This window comes from Hipposideros armiger, unplaced genomic scaffold (assembly GCF_001890085.2).
Source record: "Hipposideros armiger isolate ML-2016 unplaced genomic scaffold, ASM189008v1 scaffold_210, whole genome shotgun sequence".
Lineage (NCBI taxonomy): Eukaryota > Metazoa > Chordata > Mammalia > Chiroptera > Hipposideridae > Hipposideros > Hipposideros armiger.
In genome coordinates this window covers 419,014-430,897 of record NW_017731560.1, presented here as the reverse complement: position 1 = coordinate 430,897, position 11,884 = coordinate 419,014, and the positions used below count along the sequence as shown (strand labels likewise).

Genomic DNA, 11,884 nt, shown 5'->3' with positions numbered 1-11,884 from the left:
GGAGTATTATTGTTTACTTTCTATAGAAGGGGAAGCTAAGGCCCAGGTAGGGCTCTGCTCCAAATTTGGTGTGACCCAAAGAGTCAATCAGTATTCATTGAGCATTGCCCAAGTACTGGGCTAAGTCCTAGAGGCTCTGGACCCTGAAACTCCAATGGTTTCTGAGAGTCCTTCCTTCTAGCCCTTCAACGTTTAGGGAGGATCTCTCCCAAGGGTAATGGGGGCCTGAGTATGGGGAGATACTATACTTTTACCTTCTTAGTGGGTTGAGCTACAGGTGGAAGGAGGGTGGATAGGGGTCTAGCACCATGAATGCCCTGCTTGGCTGTCTTGGTCTCATAAAATCAAGGGGGAGATAAGACACATACTGTTGATTTAAGAAAAGGAATCCTTATTTCTGCAGGAATAGATCTCTGGCAAAAGTGTGGCGCTAAGACATGAGAAGCAAGAATCAGCTAACCTATGTCCTCTGAACACCCAGATTGCTTTACTCTGAGGCCTGAGCTGTGGCTCCAAAGGTCAGGTTCTGTAGCTGAATCATTCTGTGGTCCCTGGCACAGGGCCTGGCACTGGAGAGGTGCTCAGGAACTGGGTGCTGAATGAATGAGCAGGGTTCTGCTGACAGAGAACAAAGGGAAGGGGGGCCTCCCTAAGGCTGGAGGTGGAAGACACGAAGCTGGGCACTTTGTTGTGACCAAAGAGGACACAAAAGGCACCATAGGGATAACAAAGTGCAAAGTTAGTTAGCCTCCTCTGAGCCCTCTTCTTGATTAGGCCTTGACTTTGGCCTTCATGTCCATCCTGTTTTTACTGGGCCCGCATTCCCAGTCTTAGCAAGAATCTTGCTAAGTCAGTTTAGAGAGAATCCCCAACCCTTAATATCTGATCACCCTTGATACCTTATCAAATTCTTCACTCCCCACCCTTGATATCTGATCACCTTGTCCTGCTTGCAACAAGAATCCTATTAAGTCAGTGTATCAAGACTCTCCCTACCCTTGGTGTCTCCTCTTAGGGAGTTTCCATCCTCTGACCCCCTCACTCTGTTCATTGGCCATCTTTGCTGAATTCAGAGATGAGCCTGATCTTTCTCCCCTATTGCAGTGCCCTTATTACAACAGTCCTGAATAAAATCTACCTTACTCTTTTAACAAGTGCCATAATTACTTTTTCTTTAACAGATGGGAATGGAAACATGCCAAATCAGACTTGACCTGAGTCTTGAGGGCCCCGAGCACTGGCCCTGGGGTTCTTCCTCAAGACCGAGATGGGGAGCAAGAAATAAAGAGATATTCTGGGCCCCAGCCCTTACTCCAAACCTTTCTAAGCCCAGAAGGGGAGGCCAGAGCTGCTCTCCTGCTGGACCTGTGTTCCCAGCATGGGAGGGGAGGTTGAGACCAGGATGCACATACCACAGAGGAGGATAAGCCAGGAGCAGCAGCCCCAGGAAGCCAGGGCCATGGTGTCTCCAGATGCTGGTGCTGGGTGGCTAGAAGAACAGTGGAGAGTGGGCAGGCCTCTTCCTTCCCGGGGCCTCTCCCTCCAGGGCTTTCTGGGACAGGAACAGCCAGGGGGCGGGGGCTGGCGTTAGGGAGGAGGTGTCAGGCTGATGGATGGAGAGTCCGCTTCTGATTTGTTCTTTCTGAGTGCTCCAGGAGTCAAAATGGGCAGAGAAGTCTCTGCTGGCTTCCAGTCTCCTGGGGTAAGGTGTGAGCCTGCCCCGGTCAGAGTCCAAAGATCTCTGAGACAAAGGAACAGCATCTGGTCTCAATCAGCCTGTTTCTACCAGCTCCCTGTACAGCAGCCAGTCTCAGTCATTATGGAATTCTGTCCCCCTCCATCTGGCAAGCTGTTTCCCATTAGCTCCCCCACCCTGGGCTCTGGCTATAGTCCTACTTTTGTTTCAAGATAGATGTTTATTCTTCCTCTTCCTTCGAGCTGGCCTGTCTCAGAAAAAGCCAGCATCCTCTCTCCCTAGTGCTTGGAAAGCCCCACTGCAGCCATTAGGGAAGTTGAGGTTAGTTAGCTGGAGAGTTACTTTCTTGAGCTGGGATGAGACCCCTCAGGAGAGCCCACTCTGTAAAAGTGCTGCTAGCCACTGGCAGAGGGGAAGACAGTCCTTCTCTTGGGAGTGTTGGCTCCATTCACACCTGAAAGGGAACAAGGCCCAAAGGTTTATTTGAAGGATAAGGAGACACCACTGAAGAGGGAAGAAGACCCAGAAAGGGGAGTTTGGGGACTCCAGAAGACAAATTTGGTTAACTGGACATGGACATTTTACCATGGCTTCTAGAACAGGGCTTTGGTTCCCTTGCAGTCACTGCTAACCAGCATGATTCCCCACGGAGGAAGTGGAGAAACTGAGGCCAGCCTTGTCTCCACATCCTTTGCATCAGAGGGCAGCTTGTTGCATCAGTGCCAAAGCAGCTCCCAGTAAATGCCCTCTGGAACACTTGGCCAGAAAAGAATACTTCCAAGAGACAAATAGACCCAATAGACATGTGCTAACCTAGTCTGGAGGGCCCCATTCCTTTTTATCTTATTTTAAATGTGTTTACACTCTGCTTATCTCCACAGTTTAAGGCAGCTTTCAAAGGATCCATCGTAATACAATAAAATAGACTGTTTTGAAGAAGGAAAGGGGGGCTTCATGGGACTCTGAAGGAGGGGAGTCTAAATGAATGAGGAGGTTCAGTGAACTCCACCTCCAGGAATAAAAGCTGAGAGCAGAGCCCAGGGCCTCACAGGATAGACTGGGGACAAGCACTGCCCAAACCCTGTGTGATTCTGGGACTGCTGACACTCTCGCTATCTTTTCCCTGCCTCTTCCCCACTCCATTCTAGAATGAGAATGAAGTTATTCCCAGAGACCAGGGAACTGGGTAAATGCCCCCTCAAAGGCCCTTCCTTCCTGCTCTGTACCATATTAGCCATCCTGAAAGGCAAGCAGGTCAACTTGATGGGATCATGTGGGGGACAGTCATGGAGCAGATGACCCTGAAGACAGCTGTCTGGGACAAACAGCCCTGCCGTCACCAGTGAGCCTAGGAGCCAGACTGCTAGGGTTTCAATCTCAGCTCTGTCATCCACTAGCTGCATGTTCCTGAGCAAGTGACTTTATTTCTGTATATCCACAGTTTCCTCACCTGTGAAGTGGGGTAATAATAGTACTAACTTCTTAGGGGTGTGGTGAGGATTAAGTGGGCGAAGCTCTCAGAATGTACTTGCCATAAGGAGTCAGTGCTATATAAATGTTTATTGAGCCAAATACATAACTAGAAATCAAATGTATCTCATCTGTACTTTGTTCTTTCTGCCCATGGCATCCAACACTGCTGAAATGGCAGTTAATATTATACTGAGATCAGCTGGACTGAAGTGCCAACTCTGGAAGCAAATAAACCTATAGGCATCGTCCCTCCCCCATCTTTTGGACTCTGCCTGGGGGTGGTCTCGGAGGCTACCAAGGTCTGCACTGTACTCAATCCACTGTTTCTGTCCCCAGGGTCCTTGTCTTGGCCAAGGTGGCAAGAATGACCTCACCTGCCTTCCCCCTCAGCTCCTCCCTTATCTCCTTATCTCGAAACCAATGTCTTTAGTCATCAGTTTGGGGGACTTGAACCCAAGTTGGCAACAGGCCTGAAGTGGAAAGCAATGATTCAGGGTGGGGAGGGTTAATGGCCAAAAATCCTTGTGTTAAAGATGTCTGGAAGGTCACTGGAGCCTTGTTGTGGCCTGCACAGGTAGCCTATCTCTGCTTGTCTCATTTTTTCGTCCAAGGCCAGATTCTGAAATTGGAGAAGTTCTTTTCAGGGTCTCTCCTGCTCATGTCTCTTTTTTTTCACCCTAATCCCTCCCCAGGTTCGTCATCCTGCCTTCCGATCTGGGTCTGCCCTCTCTGGGCACCAATGCCTAGCATCACAATTACCTACCTGACTGGCATTTTCTCCCACTCAGTGATAGTAGGCGTCCTGAGTCACAGTTCAGATCACAATAACAAACCATTTCATATATGACTGAGAAAATGCATGGAAAGCGACCAGCTTCCAAGCGGCTTTGCTGTGAGACCCTCTGGAGGAGTGAAACCCAAGGGAGGACTGAGAAACAAAGTGAGAGCAAGCAGGCCAGAATGGCAGAGGGCATCCTGGCAGCCTCGGTGAGCAGCAGTGGGCGAATTTTGGTAGGAGAGGTACAGAAATGACACTGCAGGCAATGGTAATGGGGAAGGTCAGCAGTTGGGGGCAGATTGGTGACAGTGACGTCAACAGCAGCCCAAGAGGGCGTAGGCAGGCAGCGCCATGGCCTGGAGTAGCCTGTGGCAGCAGGAAAATCAGAGACCCAAGGGAGCTCTGAGCCCTGCAAAACACCCTCCTGGGGACGTTCCAAGACACTGAGGATGAAATCTTGAAAGGAGGCCTGAAGTGCTGCAGTTATGTATATGGGAAAGGGGCATCTGCCCTAACTTGATGTGATCTGAGGCTGAGAGACTGTACGTCCTTGGCCATGTGGCATATAGCATGTTACCACTACTTCCAAAGTCCCTTCCCACCCTTCCATCAGGTTAGCTAACCATGTTGGGAGACAGGTATGATCCTGCCCTGCAGAAGAGGACACAGGCTGGAGAGGAATAGTGGCTTGGCCCAGGCCCAAGTTGACCAGTGGCAGAGCTGCAACTCAAATCTGGGTGTGGGAACGTTCAGAGCCCCTGCGCCCTCCATTGGGCCTCACTCTTGCCCTCATCTGAAGTTCTTCTGTGGCTCCTGCTGTCCTCAGCATATAAATCAATCTCTTCATCCCAGTGGTCAAGGCCTCTCTCTCTGATTTGTCTCATCACCCATCTCTTCTTGTCTATATTCTCTCCATCCATCAGAGACTAGCTCAAAAGTCACCTTTTCGACCAAGCCCTGACCTCCAGCTCAAATTCATCCTTCCATCATGGAGGCTCCCATAACATTTTGTGTGAGCCTCTATTTTAAAAGCTTTGCCATAACCCTTTGCTTTCTTGACTCTCCCCTCCTATGTCAACTGTCCCTGAGTGCAGGAGCTTGCTTCTTTATAGATCTTTGCATGCACCAAAGCATCCAGGTCAGAGCCCAGTGAAGAGTGGGCTCAACACAAGTTTGGGGAATTGACACTAAGCCTCAACAACCCCTAACTTGAAAGAAGTGTCCTTAATACCCTTGACAGGGGTGGGGGCAATTGTTTAGCCCCCAGAAGTCTGCTGTGGTGCTATGGGGTACCCCTTCCCTCACATTTGCCCCACTTTGACAAAAAGTCAACCCTGCCTTGGCCGCGTGTGTGTGTGTGTGTGTGTGTGTGTGTGTGTGTGTGTGTGTGTGTGTGTGTGTGTGTGTGTACGGGTGGCCACAGGGGTAGGGGCAAGAGTTCATGGAACATGGAAGCTAGTCTTTGTTGTGATGTGACACAGGACCTTCCCACCCAGCCAGCCAGGCAGCAGGAAGTGGGATTATCCCCTCACAGTGAGGATTGGACTTCTCTTTGCTGTGACTGGTGGAGCCAGTGAGCGGCTCCTTTAAGTAGCTCCCAGCTGCCTATGGCTCCTCCTGCATGTTATGGTCCAGGAACTTTGTTGGGTAATCACAGTGGGCCAGACTGAAGCCCCAGTTAGCTTGTTTTGGTCCTGTGGGCACAGACTGAATCAGATCCTGAGCCCCGGCTGGGTCCTAAGCCTAGTCAGTCATGTCACAAACCTGTGCTGCCCCCTCAGAGACCTTGCACTATGTGTGGCTAGGGCACCACTGTGGCTCAGCAAGGTTCCAGTTGCTGCTACTCAAACCTCCATTCAGTAGTTCTTGGATACTCTCCCAACCACCTGATCTCTTTGGTAACCGAATCCTTTTACTTCTCCTCCATCATATGCCTCTCTCCTCACTATTGTCACTCCAGCCACACTGCCCTTCTTTCAGCAACGCTTTGTCTCCATGCTCCCTTTACCATAGAACCTTGGTGTATTCTTTTCCTTCCACCTGCGATGCCCTTCCATTCTCTCTTGCCCTGTGAACTCCTTCTCCTTCTTCAAGTCTCCTCAAGTGTCAGTGCATCTGGGAAGCTTTCCCTGACCCCCTGGCTAGGTGGAATCTCCTTATGATTTTTCTGACTGCCTTTGTCACAGTTCCGTTATCTGCCTCCTAACACTTTCCCAGTCATGTAGAGGACCATGGCGACCAGCTCAGGGCTGCTCCTCTCCTACTTGTCTGCCATTACCCTGGGTGACATCAAGTTTTTTTCAGTGATTCATCTCATGTCCTAGTTCTTCAAGTTCAAAGTCCCTCAGTTCAAAACCTTTTCTCCACTCCTTCTTAACCTCTCACACCACAAACAACATCTTGGACCTCCTCATTGCTGTTATCATGGTTCTCTGATATACTGAACCCCAACCTCTCATTCTCCCATCACATTCTCTTTTCCGTCTGGTGATAGTCCTCTCTCCCTCACTCCTATTACACCTGCTTTTTTTACTTCACTGAAACTTCCTGTCAGTTACCCTGTGCTCCTCCCCGCCAGTTATCAGCATCCCTTGGTCTCCTTTCCCTCCCTATCTGGTCCAAACTGCAAAACCCATCACTGAATCTCCCTTTTACTAGCACATTTAACTCTCCTGTCCCTTTGTTCTTCCACTACAATCATCCTGCCAATCTCTGTCCTCAGGTAAAGCATGCTCCCACCCCAGAGCCTTTCCTCATACTGTTCCCACTAATAGGAATGATCATTTGTCCAGACATCAACATAGCTCACCCCACTTCATTCAGATCTCTGTTCAAATGTCACCTCTTCAGAGAGGCCTTTCTGGATCCCATTATTTAAACAGAGCCTGTGCATTTTTGTCCTCTTATTCTGCTTTATTTATTCCTCAGAGCATTTACCTGATATTATATTATTATATTATATTATATTATATATTATATTATATTATATTATATATCTGTTTGTATGTTTTTTGTCCATCTCTCTCACTAGTATGCAAGCTCCATTAAAGCAGGTACTCCATTTATTTTGTTCACTGCTGTATTACAGAGCCTAGAACACTGCCTGGCATTTTGTAGGCACTCATAATATTTGTTGAATGAATGAGTGAATGCAGGGCATTTGAACCATCTGTCTTTTCAACAGGCGGAAATATCACAACTCTGTAGGTTGGGGCCACTCCAAATTCACAGTGTTCAACCTTGGCAGTCTTCTTCACATGCCTGGAAATGTTGTTACTTGTCCTGAGTTGGCTTCTTTCCCATTGCCCTCATGGACTCTTCCAGACCTTTACCCTTGTTCTCAAACCTTTACCCTGCCTGCATTCTGTGACCGATGGAAATTTAGGTTGTTTTTGACTTCGTATTATTTCAAACAAGTGCACTGAAAATCTGTGCACACATTGAAGGATTTCTCTAGGATCCATATCTAGAAGTAGAAAGGTATACATTATTTACTTCAGTAGATTCTGCTAAATTCCCTCCAAGAAAAACAGTATCAGTTCACACTCCTACCAACAGAGTATGAAAATGACTATTTCCACAACCTTATCAACACCAGATATCATTAATGTTTTAAAATTGTGTCAACTTGATTGGTGAAAATTGGTTTCTTGCTGTTTTGTTTGAGCTTACCTGGTTGCTAATAAAGGTTGAGAAGGTTTTCCCCCCTTTCCCAAGGTCTAACACTTTCTTTTTTAAAAATATTTTTATTAAAATATAGCTAACATACAATATTATATTAGTTTCAGGTGTACATCATAGTTATTCAACAGTACTCATCTAGCATTATACAGAGTTATTACCACATTGTTGATTTTATCCTCTATGCTAAAGAAGTGATCACCATGGTGAGAATGTTTTAATGTTTTATTTGCCTTTAGTTTTTCATCTCTGAACGGCTGTTTCTTTCCTTTGCCTATTTTCCTATTAGGTTGTCTTTTCTTATTGATTTAAAAAGGAAATTTTTATATATTTTGCATAGTCCTCCTTTATCTGTTTGACACATTACAAATATTTATATACCACAAATACTTTCTCCCTTTTAGCTTTTTCTGCTTTTGATTTTAGAGACTTCACATTTTGTTATGTAGTCAAAAAAATCTATCAGGATATTACTTTATAATTTCTGGAATTTGTGTCTTACTTGAAAAGGAAATATTATCCCATATTCTCTTACAGAGTTTTAGATTATTTTTTATGAGTACATGTGTGTTTAGCTCATTATTCTATCTGGATATGATAAGAGGTACAGATCCAATGGTATGTTTTTTTTCCCCCAATTCAACAACTAATTGTTCCAACACAATGGATTGACTAGTATAGTTTTCCTCATTGATTTACAAAGCCTTATTTAGCATATACTATATTTGCTCATATACATGGGACTTTGCTAGATTGTCTATTTTATTCCACTGTTCTGTTTGTTACTGTACCAACATTATACTTTTTAAATTACTATAGTCTGTTATATTTTGAGAGCTGGTAGTGCAAGCCTTTCTCTCCCATTTTCAAATACTTCTTTGTCATAATGACATATTTTCTTCTCTAGATGATCTCAAGATCAGCTCCTCATGTCCTATACAAGTCTATGTATGATTCAAGTTGAGATTGCATTAAATGTGTGGATCAATCTGGGGAGAATATCTATCTTTATAAAGCTGAGTCTTTTATCCTAGACTATACCATGTCTTTTCATTGATTCAGGTATTTTATGCCTTTCAGTCAAGTTTTCTACCCTCACACTTACCCACTGTAGGTCGCCTGATTTGGGCCCCTACCACTCCACTACAGGTGCTCTTACTAGAGTCACTAATGACCTTTGGGGTGTTCTCCCATTGAGAATGGAGGACAATATCTACTTCCTTTGAAACCGGGAGAAATTGTGTGATTATTTTGACCAATAGCATATGGGGAAAGTGACACCATGTGGTTTTTGAGGCTAGGTCAGGAAAGGTGATACAGCTCTTGCTTTGTTTGCTGGAATATTCCTTTTATTTTTGTATTAAGGCAAACTTCACATAACTAACCATTTTGAAGTGAACAATTCAATGGCATTTAGTAGATCCACAATGTTGTCCAACCACCTCTATCTAGTTCCAAAACATTTCCACCACTCCAATATGAAACTCCATACTTGTTAAGCAGTTACACCTCATTCCTCCGTCTCTTTTTCCTGCCTCTGACAACCACTAATCTGCTTTCTGTCTCTGTAGATTTATCTATTCTCGGCATTCCATATAAATGGAATCATGCGCTATGTGATTTTTCGTGTCTGTCTGCTTTCAATGAGCATAAGGTCTTCAAGGTCCATCCAGGTTGTAATATGTATCATTACTTCATTCTTTTCATGGCTGAATAATAGTCCATTGTGTGGCTGTATCACAATGTGTTCCTCCATTCATCCATTGATATAAATTTGGGTTGTTTCTACCTTTTGGTCATTGTGAAGAGTTAAGTGATCAACATTCATGTACAAGTTGTTGTGTCAACACCTGTTTTCAATTCTTTTAGGTATATACCTAAGAGTGGAATTGCTGGATCATATGGTAATTGTGTTCAACTTTTCAAGGAATCAGCAAACTGTTTTCCACACCATTTTACATTCCTACTAGCAATGTATGACAGTTTCAATTTATTCACAGCCTTGCCAACATTGATTATTTTTCATTTTTAATTGTGAAAAAAAGTATGGCCATTCAAATGAGTGGGAAGTGGTATCTCATGGTTTTGATTTGTGTTTTCCTAATGATTAATAATGGTAATCATCTTTTCATGTGCTTGTTAGCCATTTGTATATCTTCTTTGGAGAATCCATTGCCAAATCTAAGGTCATAAAAGTTTCCCTCCATGCTTTATTTTAAGAGTTTTATAATTTTTCTCGTATATGTAGGCAATTGATTTATTTTGAGTTAATTTTTGTATAATGGCTTGGGCACCCTTGTTGAAAGTCAGTAGATCATAGATGAAGGGTTTATTTCTGGATCCTCCATTCTATTCCATTGGCTTACATGTATGTCTTTATGCCAGTACCACACTGTTTTGGTTACTTTAGATTTGTAGTAAGGTTTGAAACCAAGAAGTGTGAATCCTTTAACATTATTGTTCTTTTTCAAGATTTTTTTTAATTTTTGGATATGTTTTGGGAGCTGGCTGGGATCAGCCAGGGACACTGAGGCTTTAGGTTGGCATGCTTGGGTCTCCAGGTAGATCCAGGCCTGGGGTGAGCGGCCTTGGAGCAGTTTGGTGGGGACCTGTGGGACAGAGCTTCTGCCTTAAACTGCTTCCAGACAACGCAAGTGCAAACAGTAAAGACCCAAGCTTGCTGATAGGAAAAGCTTATGGACTAAGGGACTCAGTTGCTCATGGACTATGGACTTGCAGCTTCAACATACATCGCCACTCTGGGACTTTCCACCATGGACCTGCTTCACATGCTTGGGACTTTCTACTGTGGACTTGTAGACAGTTTCTGTTCGCCTCAGTTTAACCTTGCCTAGCTATGTCATTGGTTTATATTGTGTATAACATAGCTTGTTGCTGAGGAGAAATTGTTTCTCCTCAGCCCATGAGTTTTAGCTTTAGGGAATCACTCCCTAAAATGAGGAAATTGTTTCCCCTTAAGAATCTTGTATGTCCAATAAACGAGGTCTCAGTTTTGCCACCAGCAGACTGAGTCCCTCCTGTCCCTGCACTTTGTCTCTCTTCTGATTATTTCTCATCTCCCACCCAATCCTCTCAGGGACCCATTTGGTGAGCTCCTGGCTGACGAGCCAGGGGCGTTCAGTTGAGCGAGCTGGTCTTGTTCAAGTGGCGCCCAAGGTGGGGCTCTGAGAACGGATTGAAGGCGACCATTGGTGAGGAGACCCCCTTGTGAGAGGTGCGCACTGCTTCGGAGACAGTAAGGGGAAATTTGGGTTGCAGTGTAGGGAAACACAGAACTGATCATTCTGTTGTTCCTATATCCAGTATTTCAGTGGGAGTGAAACTCGGGGAAGGCATATATAATTTACTAACAAACTTTGAAAGAGTGTGAATGTGTGAGTGATTCCTTGTGATTTTACGGCTTTTTTTTTTGGCACAGTTCCTGAGTGGGCTCTAACCTGTGGTTTCATAATGTGTCATATGGCATAATAGCAACTGACTTGTGTCTCCAGACACCTGTTCACCTGACCGGAGGCGTTATACCTGTGGGCCTTAGCCAAGATAAACTCAGCCCCGTGAGCATCTGAATGATTTTGAATGAGTGAGGACTTCCTCTTTCCTTATCTCTACTAACACTAGGATTTAAGTGGGGTAACATAGTTAATAGAACTTTAAAAAAGTACAAGTAAAGATAGATTAAAATAGTACAAAATCATGGAACAGTCAGGGTCAAAGAACCATCATCTGTATTTGCATTTGCTAAAAACAACACTCCGGGAGCAAGACAGGTTTGTGGAAAAACAGCAGCTAGACGAGTTTCTTGCTTATGTGAAGGACACTTGCCCTTGGTTCCCCGAAGAAGGCACCCTCGACTTAGAAGTCTGGGAGAGGGTTGGAAGGCAGCTTAGAGAAAGGCTGGAGAGCGAGGAGGCGGAGAAGTTTCCAAACGAAGCACTTTCACTTTGAGAACTGGTACGCAACAGCCTCACTGTCCGTTCAGAGGCTCCGTGCCACCTGGAGGAGCAGGGAGAACAGGAAAAAGAGCCCCTTGAATAGCTCTTTAGCAGCCACACTTCCTCCTCTGTATTCAACAACTTAACAAAAATAAGTCTTAAAAGATTTCTCTAATTCTCAGTAACTTTCAAGGTCTTACAGATAGCCTCAAATGTAAACAAGAGGGCTGCTACAGCTTCGGCTTAAGGCTGAGGTAACTAAAGAAAAAAAAAGAGGCACTTTTTAAACTCAGGCGGCAGGCC

At 45.0% G+C, this 11,884-nt stretch overlaps 1 protein-coding gene across 1 annotated transcript in view; it reads right to left on the bottom strand.

Annotated features, from left to right (window-relative positions):
* Positions 1 to 1,682, bottom strand: part of XPNPEP2 (X-prolyl aminopeptidase 2) — a 30,776-nt gene extending 29,094 nt beyond the window's left edge. Inside the window, exon 1 of the mRNA XM_019653911.1 lies at positions 1,413 to 1,682. Coding sequence (XP_019509456.1) covers positions 1,413 to 1,461 — 49 coding nt within the window. The 5' untranslated portion in view covers positions 1,462 to 1,682. The remainder of the gene's footprint in view (positions 1 to 1,412) is intronic.
* Between the last annotated feature and the right edge of the window lie 10,202 nt (positions 1,683 to 11,884).